Genomic DNA, 18,935 nt, shown 5'->3' with positions numbered 1-18,935 from the left:
CGTTCGGGCGGTGCGTCGGTTGGTCAGTTTGTTGGTTGTTCGGTTGGTTGGTCTATCGGTTGGTTGTTTGGTCAATTGGTTGGTTGTTCTGTCAGTTGGTCGTTTGTTTGGTCGGACAGTTGGTTGGTTGTCAGGTTGGTTGGTCGTTCGATCAGTCAGTCGGTTGGTCGTTCAGTCAGTTGGTTGGTTGGTTGGTCGGTGGGCTCACAGTGAGAAGACCCCGGTTTGACTCCAGCCTTCCCGTGTGGCGTTTGCATGTTCTTCTTTTGTGTCTGCGGCTTCGTCACTCAATCCTTCAGCCGGGAGGCGGAGTCAAGGTGTGGCTCTGGAGGCGTGTCCTCGCGTGTGTTTGCGTGTTCGACTGCTGTCGTGGCGGCGAAAAATCAAACGCACCGGCTGGGCGCCGTTATCGGGTGGGCCGGTGTTTACGAAGTGCAGCCTGACGCAGCGAGGACGGCGCGCACATGGCCAGGAGGAACTATTTTAGTCCGGTAACCTGAAGCGCCGACTCCACGTCAGCGAGTATAAATAACTGCGTTTTCACAGACGCAGTGTCTGTTTACATTCGGGGACGAGTTCTGCACGCCGGACGACAAGGTGTCCATGAAAGCCCCATCGGCACATTAATCAGAATCGGGGTCGGGGTCGGGGTCGAGGTCGAGGTGACCCAAGTTACCCGTGTTGCCTGATCCTCGTCAATATTTATTTTTGTTTGTTTTGGGTTTTTTTTTGTTTTTGCAGCCTGACCTGCGACTGGCAATGGACTACATGAACAACGCCTCCAACAGCTACACCTCCGGAGACACCATGAACTCCTCCTTAGCCAACATGACCATCAACGACCAGCACCACCAGGAGAACGGCGTCGCCAAGATGAAAGGTCAGACGCCACAAATACACACTGCCTTTCAAGCTGCATGCAATAATAATTTCATATTATTCGGTGCTGGTTTATTATTATCTGCAGCTCCAAGATTATTATTTAATACCGTGTAGACCAAATGTCTGTTTCTGTGTTTTCATGTCACACCCGAGGGATTTGGATTTGGAGTGTCTCTCTGTCATAACCTGATGTGTGAAAACGATGCCGCCTTCAGTTCCTGCATTTCAACCCGCAATTCTTTATTTAAAGGGACAAATATTGCAGAGTTTCGTCAGTTCCCTGCAGGACCAGACCAAACGTCGCTCGTCCTTAATGGCTGAAATCGTCACCGTGTGAATTTCAGTCTCGTTTCCTGGGAGTTGTTCGAGAGGCCGGCTCTCGCAACTTCCAGCTGCGCCTCGTTTTAATCTGCCTTTACGTAATCGACACGAGGCAACGGTCCACTGGGCCTGAGCGAGCGCCTGACCCACGCTGCGCGGGGGATTGCTAACCCGCCATCTGGGTCAGACCCAGAACCGGCGCAGTGTCGTCGTCACTGCACCGCAGAGTGTGTGTGCATGTGTGTGTGTGTGTGTGTGTGTGTGTGTGTGTGTGTGTGTGTGTGTGTGTGTGTGTGTGTAATAGGATTTGTGTGGCCTGACTTAAATTTGTATGTCCACAAATATTGATCCTAAAATGAAAATCTGCTTTAGAATAAACAGATTTGTATTTGCTGCTTAAAAGTGTGTGTGTGTGTGTGTGTGTGTGTGTGTGTGTGTGTGTGTGTGTGTGTGTGTGTGTGTGTGTGTGTGTGTAGATCTGATTTTTTTTTTTTTTTACTCTCAGTCTGGGTTTGCAGGCTCTTTTGTCTGGCAGGGTCCAGTGCAGCTCCAGTGACGTTATAAGTAGAGACAGCAAGGCTGTAATACACAGCCTTACTACAGCCTTACACAGGCTGTAATACACAGCCTTACAGGAGTGAACCTGTCAGTCCATGTGCAGGGACAAAAAACCCAGGGTTTCACCTGCACACTTTTTGTCTGGGGGGAAAAAAAGACAATAGTGAAAATACTGATATGTACAGTTCCTTCCTCACACACACACACACACACACACACACACACACACACACACACACACACACACACACACACACACACACACACACACACACACACACACACACACACACACACACACACACTCGCCTCTCCATCAGTTTCAGGTCTCTTTTCTTTTTTTTCTTTTTTATCCCGATCAACCGTTTGCCCAACTAGTCCGTAGCCTAGCGTTCCCCAGCCTTCAGCCCTCACTAGTGCAGTCGTTCTCCCCGTTCCCCCTTCCCATCATGCAACACGTCACCAGCAGGAGGCGGCGGCGCTCAAACGCCAACCTCAGCACTCTGACACACAGTGAGTATGTAGAGTCAGTGTGTGTAGAGGCTAGAATTTAGAGTTAGAGGTTTGAGAGTAGAGTTTGATTTTAGAGATAGAGTTTAGAGTAGAGTTAGAGTTTGATTTTAGATATAGAGTTTAGAGGGTAGACTTAGAGTTTGATTTTAGAGATAGAGTTTAGAGAGTAGAGTTAGAGTTTAGAGTTTGAATTTAGATATAGAGTTTAGAGAGTAGAGTTAGAGTTTAGAGTTTGATATTAGAGATAGAGTTTAGAGTAGAGTTAGAGTTTGAGTTTAGAGATAGAGTTTAGAGAGTAGAGTTAGAGTTCAGAGTTTGATTATAGATATAGAGTTTAGAGTAGAGTTAGAGTTAAGAGTTTGATTTTAGAGATAGAGTTTAGAGTAGAGTTAGAGTTTGATTTTAGAGATAGAGTTTAGAGAGTAGAGTTAGAGTTTAGAGTTTGATTTTAGAGATAGAGTTTAGAGAGTAAAGTTAGAGTTTAGAGTTTGATTTTAGAGATAGAGTTTAGAGTAGAGTTAGAGTTTGATTTTAGAGATAGAGTTTAGAGAGTAGAGTTAGAGTTTAGAGTTTGATTTTAGAGATAGAGTTTAGAGAGTAAAGTTAGAGTTTAGAGTTTGATTTTAGAGATAGAGTTTAGAGAGTAGAGTTGGAGTTAAGAGTTTAGAATTCAGAAAATAGACTTTAGAGGTTCGAGTTTAGAGTTAGAATTTTGAGTTTTGAGTTAGAGTTTTAAATTAGTGTTTCGAGTTAGAGTTTCGAGTTTTAAATTAGAGTTTTGAGTTAGAGTTTCGAGTTTCGAATTTAGAGTTTAGTTTGAGATGTGGAGCAGGAAACGGACTGAGGATGGGCGGGGCAGTCGCCTCCAGAGGTTTCAGGTTCCTCAGATCTCTTCACGTGGTCAGAATCACAGTTCCCACTTCTTCATCTTACAAGATATTTCCTCTCATAATACCGAGAGTCCAGTCATTTACTTGACAATCTCAGAACATCATCGTCATACCGATGATGATGATGATGATGGTGTTTGAGTTCCCGACGGAGTTTTAACCTTCAGATTCTCCGTCACGTCTCGGTCCGGGTTCATTTTCACTCCCCAACCCGCTTCACCCTCTGCTTTCTAGAGAGCGACGGACAAATGGAGGTGAACGCTGCTGCGGCGGAGGGCGGACGCCGCGACGACGAGGTGCCGCCCGGTACGCCCGCCTGCACCGCGCAGTTAGCATGCTGCGGCTAACTGCCCGCTTCTTCCCGCCTTTTGGCCTCGGCACTCAACTCTTCTGCTTTCTCCTGCAGTTGTTTCCCTGCTGGGCGGCTGGGCGGGCCTGCTAGCCTCAGTTAGCATGTTTGAGCTAATTATCCATTTATTTCTCCTTCATTTGTTTTTTTTTTTTTTTTTCTTCCAGAGTTGCTGCGCCTCACCTTCGTTAGCAGTTAGCATGCCGCGGCTTGTGTTTTTCTGCTAATATTTGGTTTTGCAGTGAATTTATTTATTTATTTATTTTTTAGATTTCAGGTGTGAGTTTGGCGTTTTCTTGCAGATTTGATTATTTTTGCAGCCGCTTCCTGTAACCTGCAGCCGCTCGCTAACATGAAACGCTCCAGAGTCGATCACTCCATCCCCGTCCGCACAAGACAAAATTATTATTTTCTCCCCATACATCGGCGTGATGTAGTAGATATGCCAGGCCCATAGGTGGCGCTGTGGCGCTGCCGCAGATGTACAACGAAAACAATTAAATAAAATCAAAGCATGAAATAAAATGGAGAAATGTAGAAATCCACCATGTGGCCGTATTAAAACGACGAGCATCAGCAGCGTCTGCCGCTACATGTCGTTGCTAAGCAACGTTACGGGAGAGGGAGGTTATAGGTGGAGAGGTGGGGTGATGATGTCATCGTTTTCAGCGAAAGCTGAATAACCAGGCTGGAATTTTTCTTCAATATTCACGTTTAAATATGAGATTCTACGTTTCAAGTCGTCAGTAAAAAATGAAAAATAAGTAAATAATGGATCATTTTCACTGTTAAAATAATTTTTTAAAAAAACATATTGAGGTAAAAAAAACAACAATACATATAAATTTTATTTGTTAAATAATAATTTGATGTTTATGAATTTAGATCTGATTTAAAAATTATTTAACGAAGATATTATGACTATAAAACCAGATCCGGAGTTAAAATGTCAGAACATTTATTACTGACATGAAGCCAGCAAGTCATTGTTTTTATAACATGTTGTGATAATGAAAATTATTACATGAAACTGATATAAATTTGCCTCCACAGCTGCTTGTGCTTGTGAAATGACGCTTATTTTCCCTTTGTTTCAATGTTGTTGTTAAAATCGCGCATTTACAGGTGTTGTTGCTCTTGTTATCATGTTTTACTTCCTTTCTCATGTGTGTGTTTTCTGTCTTCTCATGTGTGTTTTCTGTCGTCCGGCTCGTCGCTCAGCAGCAGGAGCTCCAACGGGTAACAAACTTTACTCAATTGATCCGTTTCTTGTATTTATTGACGAAAACACTGCATGAAATTAAATGTTAAAATGTCCAGAGCTGCTGTCGATGCTCTGCACCGTCTGATTTTCTCCACAAAGCATCCGAGTGAATATTTATTCCTCTAGAGACGACGAGACTGAAAAAAAATAAATATTTTTTTTAATTGTTTAATATTTGTAAGTAAATTTCTCATGTGAGCCTCTGTTGTTTAAAAAAATATTATTTAATAGATACTTAAACAATATTTTTTTTAACTTTTATTTGCCCAGGTTTTCTTATATTTCTCTTTTTATAGTAAGATATTTTTTGTACAATGTTTTTTTCAATTTTATTTCTTTTTAATTAAAAAATGTTTTTACTTTGAATTAGTATTTTAGTTAGATTATTATTATAATACATTATCATTATTAATGTTTGAATAATATTTATGTTTTGAATTGTATTTCTTAATTTTTTTAAATGCATCAATAAACTAAGAGTTAAAAATGAAATCAAGTTAATTTTCTAGTCCTGTAAGAAGAGAGGAAACTTTGATAAAAGTAACTTTTCATGTGATTTAAAGTTTTATAAGAGGAATAAATGTAAACTCAGCAGCAGCTCATTACTGGTGTTTGGTGTTTTGAATCCGTTTTTTCAGTCGGTGTGTCGTTGATGAAGACGACGTGTCGTTTGGTTCGGTGTGTTTCAGAATGTCTCGTCACTCCTCCGTCACGCTTTTCTCTCCATTTCCTGTTCAACTGATGCTTTCTTTCTGCACCTTTGGTAGCTCTCTCTCTCTCTCTCTCTCCCTCCCTCTCTTCACCTCCATGTCATCTCATCTCCACTCGTTTATCAGTGTCATTTCTTTCAATGAGGGTGGAAACGACGTCTATGAATCTCCATTAATCTAATTTTCCAAACGAAGCCGTGGGGCTCAGTCCTGGAGCGTCCTGGTCCCTGGACCCGGTGGACCCGGCGGTGGGACAGTCCGCGTTGTCCTCTGAGGACGGGGGCGGCTGGGAAGACGGGGGCCGCGGGGCAGACGGGGGGCAGGAAGCCTCGGCCAGCAGGGGGAGCCCTGAGCGGACCGGGCGGGCGATCAGCCGGGACGCCTCGGAGAGCCCCAGTGAGAGCAGCTCCCTGTCGGGGGCGTCTCTGATCCGCAGCGCTGCCCTGGAGGACCTGACGGCTATCGGGGAGAGACGCGGGGGGGTCGGCGGGGGGGTCGGAGGGGGGGTGGGCGAGAGGCGAACGGCCGTAAAGTCCTGCAGTGACGCTGAAACCAGCGGAAACACAAGCTCAGAACCTCAACGTGGCCCCCGAGCGCAGAGCCTGTCGGAGCCCCCCCCTCACTGTCAGGTGGCGCAGAGCCCCCCGGGGCCCCCCCCTCACTGTCAGGTAGCGCAGAGCCCCCCGGGGCCCCCCCCTCAGTGGACCGAGGGCTTTTTAAGTGAACTCCCAGCGGCTGACCGAGACTCACACACAGTCGCCTTCTCACAGCCCGACATCCCTAATGACTCAGAGGGCGGCGGCGGGGGGGCGTTCCAGGGTGGTGGGGGGGGGGCTCTGCAGGGTGGTGGAGGGGGGGCTCTGCAGGGTGATGGAGGGGGGGTGCCACTCCACAAAATCCCCCAACAAAGAAAGTCTCTGGTCCCGGTGGCTGTTTCCAAAGGTCTGTCTCCTCCTCGTCCCGTCCAGAGCTTCAGTTTCCTCCTGCAACTACTTTGGTTTATGACGCGGCTTCGCTTTGTGATGCAGCACTCGTCTTCCTCATCCTCATCCTCATCCTCATCCTCATCCTCCTCCTCATACTATCTTTTTCTTTCATCTCCCCGTCTCCCACTCTGCAGGTCATGCAGCCCTCTCCTCTTTGGTTTTCACTTGGTGTGTCTTACGTTACGTAATGTGACATAACGTGTCACGTCGCATGCTGCATCCCCGACGTTTCACCTGTTTTTCTGTTTGTTTGTTTCTGATCCAAATAGTTTTCAACTGTTATGAGATTAAACCAGCCTGAGCAGCTCTATCTAGACAGTAACATGATTTTCTAGATTAATCCAGCCTGAGCAGCTCTATCTAGACAGTAACATGATTTTCTAGATTAAACCAGCCTGAGCAGCTCTATCTAGACAGTAACGTGATTTTCTAGATTAAACCAGCCTGAGCAGCTCTATCTAGACAGTAACATGATTTTCTAGATTAAACCAGCCCGAGCAGCTCTATCTAGACAGTAACATGATTTTCTAGATTAAACCAGCCCGAGCAGCTCTATCTAGACAGCAACATGATTTTCTAGATTAAACCAGCCCGGGCAGCTCTATCTAGACAGTAACATGATTTTCTAGAATAAACCAGCCCGGGCAGCTCTATCTAGACAGCAACATGATTTTCTAGATTAAACCAGCCTGAGCAGCTCTATCTAGACAGTGACATGATTTTCTAGATTAAACCAGCCTGGGCAGCTCTATCTAGACATTAACATCATTTTCTAGCAAGAGTGTAAATTAGCAGGTAGGCAAAAAAACCCAACAACAACAAAAAAACAAAAAGCAAAACAACAACAAAACGACACAAAACAAACAATAAAACCCCCAAATTTTCTGAGCTTGTTTCTCTGCACCGGGAACAAAAGAAGAAACGTCCAACTGAGCTTTTCTTTCTGTTTCTTTCTGCAGCTCAAGCGAAGCTGGACAACGGAGACAAGGTGCGTGAGCCGAGCGTCTCTCGTCTCGTCTCGTCTTCCTATCACGGATGATTCTGGTTGAGCAAAACAACAACAAACAAGACGGAGCTTCTCCCGTCTCAGGATGGAGAGAATCTCACGTCTGCTCCATTTGTCCCTCGTGTGATTTTTTCCCCCGATTCAGCAGTTTTGTTGGATTCGGTTTAAACTGACGGAAACGAGCTGCAATCAACCAGAATGACCCTGAAACGCCTCGTCCATCACTTCATTTCCTGTTTTCATCCCTCTTTTTGTTTTGGCTATCATCAGAACTTTGTTTTCTTTTTCATCCATTCTTCCCCTTCATGTTTAAAAAAAAAAAAAAAAAAGACTCAGTCCGCCGCCACACCGACCTCCTCCCTTAAACGACCGTCCGCCAAAACTCAGCAGTTCCCCCGAAACGGCCACAGCTCCATCCCGGTAAAAACCGGCAGCGGTGCCGGGAACCGGCCGGCCGGCGGCGTGAGTACAGCTGTGGATGACCCCACCCACCCACCACCACCCCCACCCCTCGCTTGTGCATGTGTGCCCCCCTAACGCTGAACACACTCACCTGAAAACCTCCCGATGTGTAAAATCTGCAGATTTCAGAAGCATTCTCCCGACTCAGCACTTTTTGTTTTTAATATTTAGAGCGAATCTGCTTGAAAAGAGCAACAATAAGTGAAAAAAGTTAAATAAAATACGACGTACAGTATGTTGACAGAATGATTTATTACAGTTACTAGCGGTTTATTAAGTGGTATTACTGGTTAGTGCTGCAGTTCAGCTTTGTTCCTGCATTGTCCACTGGGTGGCAGCATCGAGGCGCTTTAGCTTCTTTTAAAGGTCAAATAGATAGATAGATAGATAGATAGATAGATAGATAGATAGATAGATAGCTAGATAGATAGATAGATAGATAGATAGATAGATAGATAGATAGATAGATAGATGGATGGATGGATGGATGGATGGAGAGATGGATAGATAGATAGATAGATAGATAGATAGATAGATAGATAGATAGATAGATAGATAGATAGATAGATAGATAGATAGATGGATGGATGGAGAGATGGATAGATAGATAGATAGATAGATAGATAGATAGATAGATAGATAGATAGATAGATAGATAGATAGATATCTGGAACTATTCCTCCAGTTTCTCATTGAGTTGCTCAATACGCCACCATGTGGTCTAAACTGGTACTGCAACAACAAACAGGTAGGGTAACCTCCTGGTTTGTTGCCAGCGGAGCATCATGAATGAGAATTCATGACACCCGTCGCCATTAAGTGGCGCCGTCGTTCAGTCGGAGTCGCCTCGTCTCCGACGTTCAGCTCGTTTCGCACGTGAAACTTCACTTTTTTTTTTTGTCTCCGTCTGTTTCGTTCCTCCAGAGCGCCGGCGGGGCGAAGCCACAGACCGCCGGAGCCAAGCCGTCCGCCAGAACCGCATCAGGTACAGACCGCCGCCCTCTTCCTCCCTCTTCCTCCCTCTCCCTCCCTCTTCCTCCCTCTTCCTCCCTCTTCCTCCCTCTCCCTCCCTCTTCCTCCCTCTTCCTCCCTCTTCCTCCCTCTTCCTCCCTCTTCCTCCTCGCCACAGTCTGACCCGGTCTGTCCCGGGTCAGACTTGGTCCGCTTTTAGCAGCGCAGCTCCCGCAGAGTCCTCGTATCCCCCCCCCCTCCCCCCCCCCGGGTCCTGACGTGTCGCTTCTCTGATTCGAAGATGCCAAGAGTGGACAGAGCAGCCCCGGGACCCCCAAGTCCCCCTCCAGCCAGGCGCAGGCGGCCAAGGCCGCCGCCGAGGCCAACAAGGTGAAGAAGGTGGCGGTGGTTCGCTCCACGCCCAAATCCCCCGGCTCGCTGAAGAGCCGCCCGCCGGCGCCGCTGGCCGCCGCCGCGCCGTTGCCCGACCTGAAGCACGTCAGATCCAAGATCGGCTCCACAGACAACATCAAGCACCAGCCGGGGGGCGGGAAGGTAAGGTGGTTTCTCCCTGGGGGGGGGTAGGTTTGGATAAGACTTGACGAGACGGCAAGGAAAAAAAAGAGAGATAAAAGCAGTGAAGACAAGTTTCTAAAAGTGGAACAGAACGAGACATGATGGGAGGTGATAGGACAAGACGGGAGGAGACAGGACAAGACGGGAGGTGATAGGACAAGACGGGAGGAGACAGGAGAAGAAGGGAGGTGATAGGACAAGATGGGAGGAGACAGGACAAGACGGGAGGAGACCGGACAAGATGGGAGGAGATAGGAAAAGACGGGAGGAGATGGGACAAGACGAGAAGAGACAGGACAAGACAGGAGGAGACAGAAAAAGATGAGAGGAGACAGGACAAGACGAGAGGAGACAGGACAAGACGAGAGGAGACAGGGCAAGACGGGAGGAGACAGGACAAGACGAGAGGAGACAGGACAAGATGAAAGGAGACAGACAAGACGGGAGGAGACAGGACAAGACGAGAGGAGACAGGACAAGATGGGAATAGACAGGACAAGACAAGAGGAGACAGGACAAGACGGAAGGAGACAGGACAAGACGGGACAAGACAGGACAAGACAGGACGAGACAGGACAAGACGAGAGAAGACAGGACAAGACGGGAGGAGACAGGAAAAGATGGGAGGAGACAGGACAAGACGGGACGAGACGGGACGAGACAGGACAAGACGAGAGAAGACAGGACAAGACGGGAGGAGACAGGACAAGACGGGACGAGACAGGACAAGACGAGAGGAGACAGGACAAGACGAGAGGAGACAGGACAAGACGGGAGGAGACAGGACAAGACGAGAGGAGACAGGACAAGACGGGAGGAGACAGGACAAGATGAGAGGAGACAGGACAAGATGACAGGAGACAGACAAGACGGGAGGAGACAGGACAAGACGAGAGGAAACAGGGCAAGATGTGAGGAGACAGGACAAGATGGGAATAGACAGGACAAGACAAGAGGAGACAGGACAAGACGGGAGGAGACAGGACAAGACGGGATGAGACAGGACAAGACGGGACGAGACAGGACAAGATGAGAGGAGACAGGACAAGACGGCAGGAGACAGGAAAAGATGGGAGGAGACAGGACAAGACGGGACGAGACAGGACAAGACGGGATCGGGCAAGACAGAGCCAAGAAAACAAGACACGTGGTTACGAGTCAAGGCGGGACAAGAAAAGACAAAAGTGAGAACTGCAAAGCATGACTTGTTGATGGGCGGAGTTAGCGAGTCCACTGTCCCTGCAGGTGGACTCCTGCTGGGCTGTGTTTTACCTGAGTGTGCGTCTCGTTGTCCCCCAGCTCTTATTTTGGCGGGCAGAGTCTTTGGTCTCATTACTCTCGGCTGCCGTCACACAAACTGCATGATTGAAACGAGAGGAACCATTTTAGTTATGGACGACGAGACGCATCGTCACACTTCTGACCAGAAAACAGCTTCCTCACTCCTCTTCCTCCTCTTCCTCCTCTTCCTCACTCCTCCTCCTCTTCCTCCTCACTCCTCACTCCTCCCCCTCTTCCTCCTCACTCTTCCTCCTCCTCACTCCTCCTCTTCCTCACTCCTCCTCCTCCTCACTCCTCCTCGTCCTCTTCCTCCTCCTCCTCTTCCTTCTCCTCCTCTTCCTCCTCACTCCTCCTCCCTCCTCCTCTTCCTCCTCACTCCTCCTCCCTCCTCCTCCTCCTCCTCCTCCTCCTCCCTCCTCCTCCTCCTCCTCCTCCTCTTCCTCCTCCCTCCTCCTCCTCCTCCTCACTCCTCCTCCTCCTCCTCCTCACTCCTCCTCCCTCCTCTTCCTCCTCCTCTTCCCTCCTCCCTCCTCCTCACTCCTCCTCCCTCCTCTTCCTCCTCCTCCTCCCTCCTCCTCTTCCTCCTCCTCCTCCCTCCTCCTCACTCCTCCTCCCTCCTCCTCCTCCTCCTCCCTCCTCTTCCTCCCTCCTCCTCCTCCCTCCTCCTCTTCCTCCCTCCTCCCTCCTCCTCCTCTTCCTCCTCCTCCTCCTCCTCCTCCTCTTCCTCTTTCTCACTCCTCCTCATCTTCCTCACTCCTCCTCCACCTCCTCCTCCTCTTCTTCCTCCACCTCCTCCTCCTCCACCTCCTCCTCCTCCTCCTCCTCCTCCTCCTCCCTCCTCCTGCATGCACGTCCTTTGTGTTAGACTCCAGTCGTCCTTCTCCATCTGAACCGTTGACGTTTCCGTTCTTCCAGGTCCAAATCCTTGGTCAGAAGCTGGACTATAGTAAAGTCCAGTCTAAGTGTGGCTCCAAAGGCAATTTGAAACATTCCCCCGGTGGCGGCAATGTGAGTCACTGAGGGATGAACTCAACACAGACTCTTGAGTATCTCTGCAGTTATGATCACCTGAACCAGCTTTGGTAACTAAAAACCAAACGGTTGAAGATTAAAGTCATTGATCAGTGCATATATATATATAGAATCACTATCAGCTCTCCTGCACTCAAGATCAATTCAAACTGCATGTGATGTGTCAAAGCTGTCATCCGTAACGTTTTCTGCTGCCTCAGCAGAAAAGCTCTTCTTTTTCTTTCTCTGTATTATTGTTTCTTTTATCACCCTTTAAAAAAAACACACAAATAAAACAGTCCTATGTGTTCGGAGTTTAAAGTTTCAGTCGTTGATTTCAGTTCAGCGATTGGTGGAACAGTGATGCAATAACATATAATTTTTAACAAAAAACAAACAATTATTATTGGAAACGACTCGTTCCGGTGCAAAAATACTGTGAAATATTTTTAAATCGCCTCCTGCTGCTGTTGCATTCTGGGCATTTTTTAAAAACTCCCCCTGACAGTATATGGATTTTATTCCTTGTTTCCTTTTCTTTTTTCTTCTTTTAGTCATTCGAGCCTCTGTTCTCTAGGAGCGTTTGAGATTTTTGATTTACTTTCTGATCTGAGAGTTTTTAAAAGTTTAAAGCGAGAAACAAATTCGGACTTTGGGGAAACGCCGCAGGGCGAAGTTACTGGTGACAGCTTTAACGCTTCAGTAAGTTTTTGGTCCCTTCTAATATTTAGTTTCTTCCGTTTGGGCTGAAACTCTCTTCCTCTTCCTCTTCCTCTTCCTCTTCCTCTTCCTCTTCCTCTTCCTCTTCCTCTTCCTCTTCCTCTTCCTCTTACTCTTCCTCTTCCTCTTCCTCAGTTTGAAATAATCCAGCTTTTCACTGGAACTTTTCCCTCCGTTCACATTCCAGGTCCAGATCCTGGACAAGAAGCTGGACTTGACTAACGTCCAGGCTCGCTGCGGCTCAAAGACAACCTCAAACACACTCCTGGGGGAGGCAAGGTGAGACACCGTCTCCGGGACCGGGGGCGCCTGAAATCGGTGTCCAGGCCACCGTCGCTCTGTCCTCGTGGAACAAACACGACGAGACTCTTCACACTAATGCACAGTGAAGAGAAACCGACCTTCTCTGCCCCCCCACCCCCCTACCCCCGACTCGTCTCCTCAGCCCCCCCCCCCCCACCACCACCACCACCACCACCACCACCGCCTCCTCCTCCTCAGGATAACAGTTTTCCCACATGTTCGTGTTCCAGGTTCAGATTCTTGATCAGAAGTTGGACGTGACCAACGTTCAGTCGCGCTGCGGCTCCAGAGACAATATAAAACATGTCCCAGGTGGAGGCAACGTGAGTAGACAGGGGGCGTCCCGCCGCCGGACCAGGCCAGAGTGCACGACCCCGTCTGTCCAGTCCCTCCGCCCCCCCCCCAAAAAAACCTCGTAACACCTCTGATTAACAGTTTTTAGCAACTCACAGGCCGATCAGCCATAACAATATGACTACTGACACTGGTTCTCTGCTCTAGTAGAATCTCTGCTCTGATAGAACCTCTGCTCTGATAGAACCTCTGCTCTGGTAGAGCCTCTGCTCTGATAGAACCTCTGCTCTGGTAGAACCTCTTCTCTGGTAGAACCTCTGCTCTGGTAGAACCTCTGCTCTGATAGAACCTCTGCTCTGGTAGAACCTCTGCTCTGGTAGAACCTCTGCTCTAGTAGAATCTCTGCTCTGGTAGAACCTCTGCTCTGATAGAACCTCTGCTCTGGTAGAACCTCTGCTCTGGTAGAACCTCTGCTCTGATAGAACCTCTGCTCTGGTAGAACCTCTGCTCTGGTAGAACCTCTGCTCTGATAGAACCTCTGCTCTGGTAGAACCTCTGCTCTAGTAGAATCTCTGCTCTGGTAGAACCTCTGCTCTGATAGAACCTCTGCTCTGGTAGAACCTCTGCTCTGGTAGAACCTCTGTTCTGATATAACCTCTGCTCTGGTAGAACCTCTGCTCTGGTAGAACCTCTGCTCTGATAGAACCTCTGCTCTGGTAGAACCTCTGCTCCCGTCAGTGGGCTTTAAATCAGACAGAACATCGTCTGGATCAGAACGTCACAAACTCTGCAGATGTTCGGTGCTCCTGGTCGCAGTGGTCAGTTGCTGAAGATGTGAAGGTGACGGAGGGAAGTCCAGTCCAGTGTGATCCACTCCAGTCCAGTGTGATCTAGTCCAGTCCAGTGTGATCTAGTCCAGTCCAGTGTGATCCAGTCCAGTCCAGTGTGATCCAGTCCAGTCCAGGGTGATCTAGTCCAGTCCAGTGTGATCCACTCCAGTCCAGTGTGATCTAGTTCAGTCCAGTGACGTCCAATCAAGTCCAGTGAGGTCCAGTCCAGTCCAGTGTGATACAGTCCACTCCAGTGTAATCCAGTCCCGTGTGATCCAGTCCAGTTCAGTGTGATCTAGTCCAGTCCAGTGTGATCCAGTCCAGTCCAGTGTAATCCAGTCCCATGTGATCCAGTCCAGTTCAGTGTGATCTAGTCCAGTCCAGTGTGATCTAGTCCAGTCAGTGGGATGTGCAGGACAAACCGGTCAGATTCATGGAGGTTCTACGTCGGAGCTTGCAGGACTCCAACGAGCTGCTGGAAACCAGAACACGCCGTCAGTCGTCGACTCAATACGAGCCGGTCTTAATGTTATGGCTGATCTGTGTGACTAGTGGAAACTAGCGTAGCGCTAACCTGCACGGTCCCGCCTGATCCGGCCCGGATCTTGTTCTGTGGGTTTGACTGTGATCTTGGCCCCTGAACCCGCCTGCATGAGTGTCAGTCCCCCAGCCAGAATGTGACGGCGCCCCCCCCCCGGTGGTGAAGTGGATGACTGAAGGACTTTCTCTAACAAACAACGTCCGTCCTCGAGCTCTGGACTCCAACTGAACGCTTTGTGCTTCCTGGACAAACGACCTCAAAACGAGCTGCTGTGATCTCACATTGTGATGCAGAACGACTCCCCCCCCCCCCCCCCCCCCCCCCCCCACCGTGGACCACGGACAGATCGTTCTGCCCGTGTTCACGGGCAGAACGATCTGTCCGTGGTCCACGGTGGGGGGGGGGGGGGGGGGGGGCGTTCTACCCGTGGTCCACGGGGACTCAGTAACATCTAACTTCCTCTGGTGTTCAGTTCATGTGTGAAGAGACTCACAGCTCCTCCGTGACGTCAAGACGTTTCCTGCCGATTCGTCTGGTCGTCCGGTCCGTCTGATTTCGTCTGGTTTGTCTTTTTTGTCCCGCCAGATCCAAATCGTGCACAAAAAGATCGACCTGAGCAACGTGACTTCAAAGTGCGGATCGAAATCCAACCTCCGTTACAAGCCAGGTAGGTAACGAGTCACTCCGTGGCGTCGTCTTGTCAACCGACCCGAACGGATTGTTTTTTTTTTAAACCCGCGGCATCGGAGCGAAGGAGGAGGAGGAGGAGGACGGTTCCTGAGTGCAGAAGCAGAGTCTTCTGTCCACTCAGTCCGCCTGAGCTCCGGTCGGTCTCTCACCTCCTCTCCTGTTGGTGACGAGTCTCTTTCCTTCAGGCGGCGGAAACATTGAGATCAAGAACGAGAAGGTGGAGTTCAAAGGTCAGTCTAAGATCGGCTCTCTAGACAACATCGGACACGTCCCTGGAGGTGGACAGAGGAAGGTGAGACAGATTACCAGACCGCCTCTTTATGTCTCACTCTTGTCACACCTCAAACTAACAACGCAAAGTTATTTAAGAACACCCCCCCCCCCGCCCCCCACCGAGGTGAGGCTAATGTCCAGATGTTATCAGACCTGGAGGAGAGTTAGAATCCTCGCTTCTCGTCTTCTGTTCGAGCTTCCATCTTCCCATTTTGCCATTTTCACGTTTTATTTTTGTTGTTTTTTCATGTTTTTATTATTTCCTGTTTCTTTCTGTTGAACCATCACATGTCTTTCTGTTTGCATGCCCCCCCCCCCCCTCCACCACCCCCCTCCCTCAGAGGGACAAGGGGCCGGAAGCCGAGGGCAGCACCTCAGAAAGCCCCTCCATCCCCTCCCCCACCGTCACCCCCCCTCAGTCACCCTCCGCCCCCCCATCACCCATCCTGACCAACCCCCTCATAAAGATCGAGGACTCCCGTAAGTACCAGCTGACCGCAGTACAGACACACCCAGAATATAACCGGGTGTTACAGGATGTTACAGAGTCTTACTGTGTAACAGGATGTTACAGAGTGTTACAGGATGTTACAGGTTGTAACAGGATGTCACATGATGTTACATGATGTTACAGGTTGTTACAGGATGTTACAAGATGTTACATGATGTTACATGATGTTACATGATGTTACAAGTTGTTACAGGTTGTTACATGGTGTTACATGATGTTACATGATGTTACAAGTTGTTACAGGTTGTTACAGGATGTTACATGGTGTTACAGAGTCTTATATGATGTTACAGAGTCTTACAGAATGTTACAGGTTGTTACATGATGTTACAGGTTGTTACAGTATGTTACATGATGTTACATGATGTTACAAGTTGTTACAGGTTGTTACAGGATGTTACATGGTGTTACAGAGTCTTATATGATGTTACAGAGTCTTACAGAATGTTACAGGTTGTTACATGATGTTACAGGTTGTTACAGTATGTTACAAGATGTAACAGGATGTTACAGGTTGTTACAGGATGTTACAAGATGTTACATGATGTTACAGGTTGTTACAGGATGTTACAAGTTGTTACAGGATATTACAGGTTGTTACGGGGTGTTACAGATTCTTACAGGATGTTGCAAGATGTTACATGATGTTACAAGTTGTTACAGGATGTTACAAGATGTTACATGATGTTACATGATGTTACAAGTTGTTACAGGATGTTACAGGATGTTACAAGATGTTACAAGTTGTTACAGGCTGTTACAGGATGTTACATGGTGTTACAGAGTCTTATATGATGTTACAGAGTCTTACAGAATGTTACAGGTTGTTACAGGATGTAACAGGATGTTACAGAGTCTTACAGGATGTTACAGAGTGTTACAGGTCGTGACCTCGTCTGACCCGCTGTGATGTGACGCAGATTGAGAGCCACAAGCTGATGTTCCGCGAGGCGGCCCGGGCTCGCACCGACCACGGCGCCGAGATCGTCTCCCTGGACGACTCCCCGCAGCAGCTCAGCACCGTGTCGTCCTCCGGCAGCATCAACATGAACGACTCCCCGCAGCTCTCCACCCTGGCTGACCAGGTCTCCGCCTCGCTGGCCAAGCAGGGCTTGTGAACGCACCACCGCCCCCTCCTCCACCCACCCCAACCCCCACCCAACCCCCAACCCCACCCCCAGCTCCCCCACCCCCCACCTCGAGGAGTTGTGATGCCTTCCTCGTTACTTTCACAGGACTTTTTTTTTTAGCTGCCCGTCACTGTTGACCCTCCACTAATAACCTTTGACCTTTGACCCCCGGTCCCGAGGCGTTACTAGTCCGAGTCTCACCAGGTGAAAAAAAAACAAAAACAAAACAGATTAACAAAGTCGACCGAAATGTATTTCGTTCTCCCCGTGGTCTCTGATCTGATTTCCACCTTTTTGTAGTGTAACTCTCAGAGCTGAAGCCCCCAGCAAAGTGACCCCCCCACACCCCCCACCCCCACCCCCACCCACACACACACACATACACACACACACACACACACCTGCAGATGTGGTTTCCTGTCACGTTGACTGTAAACCCTTTTGAATTTTAGCGCTTCAGTGTTGCCCCCTGCCCCCGACCCCCTGCCCTCCACCCCCAAACCCCCCCCACCCCCACCCCCGATGCAGACTGTGGGGGTCCGGCTTGAGCTGACGGAGTCGTTTCAGAACCGTTTCGTCGAGGACAAAGTGTTTCGAGAAAAGTAGCAGACAAACAGAAGCTTCTCCGACCGCGTGTTGTCGTAGCTTTGCGTAATCCCACATGCGCTCTGAGGGGGGGGTGGGGTTGTGGGGTGGGGTTTTGGGGGGTGGAGGACCAGGAGGAGCCGGCAGGAGCTGATCTCCATCAGTCCAGGAGTCAAAAACATAAAAAAAAAAAAAAAAAACTAAACCTCCACAAGCTTCCAGCTCCTCTCGGTAAAACTCGATAATCTGGATTAAACGTTAGGGAGTTTCGGTGATTTTTATAAAAAAATCTTTCTTTGAATAACATTTTGATGGAAGCGATTTAACACTCGATAAAAACATCTAAGAGAAATTACAATAATAATAATAATAATGATGGCGATAATCTGGAGGTCGGACTTCGCCTGTGAAACTACAGATTAACTTTAGACTACAAAGGCTATGAAGAAGTCCAGATTACAGATTACAGTTCCTGCCGTGACGACGTCTGTCATTGTGAAGCTCAAGGCTGCTGGACTGACCCCTGACCCCCCCCCCCCTCCTCCCCCCTCCAGACCTGACTGGCCCTAAACTGGATTAGAAGACGAGCTAGAGCAGGAAGTTGGGTTTGTGTTGGGCACAGTTTTCTAATCGTACTCTGTGGATATATGACATGTATTTGATATGAAGAAACGTTTGTATTGTGCCTGCTGCTGTCGGTGTTCATGTCCCTCTTCTTCTTCTTTTTTTTTTTACCGCTCTCTTTTAAAAGCGCTTCGAGGACGAAGTTTAACCTTCAAAGGCCTGTAAAGTTTAATTATCGTACCGAGTCGCTGACGACGGCGTTTCAACTGCTTCGTGCACTAAAACTGTAGCTTGGATCAAATTCATCACAGTCGTTAAAACGCCTCAGTGAGAAACGAGACCTTGTGAGCAGGCGCTCGTCCGGCGTATCGTTCAGGGCGAATTGTCCGGGGCGAATCGTTCAGCACAAATCGTTCAGGTGGAATTGTTCAATATGAATCGTTCAGGATGAATCGTTAAGGAGAAAATGTTAAGGATGAATTGTCCAGGGCGAATCGTTCAGCACAAATCGTTCAGGTGGAATTGTTCAATATGAATCGTTCAGAATGAATCGCTAAGGACGAATCGTCAAGGACGAATCGTTTAGGACGAATTGTTCAGGAGGAATTGTTCAATATGAATCGTTCAGGATGAATCGTTCAGGATGAATCGTTAAGGACGAATCGTTCAAGGATGAATTGTTCAGGATGAATCATTCAGGACGAATTGTTCAGGATGAATTGTTCAATATGAAT

General features: G+C 48.4%; 1 protein-coding gene across 1 annotated transcript; it reads left to right on the top strand.

The window, feature by feature from the left end:
* Positions 1–538: 538 nt before the first annotated feature.
* mapta (microtubule-associated protein tau a) lies at positions 539–16,984 on the top strand. Its single transcript, XM_080516875.1, is given in 16 exon segments — positions 539–597; positions 742–880; positions 3,399–3,470; positions 4,735–4,752; positions 7,433–7,461; positions 7,810–7,941; positions 8,866–8,926; positions 9,194–9,447; positions 11,665–11,757; positions 12,668–12,719; positions 12,722–12,759; positions 13,014–13,106; positions 15,034–15,115; positions 15,324–15,430; positions 15,753–15,891; positions 16,843–16,984. Coding segments are annotated over 15 exon segments (1,296 nt in total). The 5' UTR covers positions 539–597; positions 742–759; the 3' UTR covers positions 16,848–16,984.
* The last annotated feature ends 1,951 nt before the right edge of the window (positions 16,985–18,935 follow it).

This window comes from Blennius ocellaris, assembly GCF_963422515.1.
Source record: "Blennius ocellaris genome assembly, chromosome: 21".
NCBI classification, from domain to species: Eukaryota; Metazoa; Chordata; class Actinopteri; order Blenniiformes; family Blenniidae; genus Blennius; species Blennius ocellaris.
The sequence above is the reverse complement of the archived record's forward strand: the minus strand, read 5'-3'. Positions and strand labels throughout refer to the sequence as shown.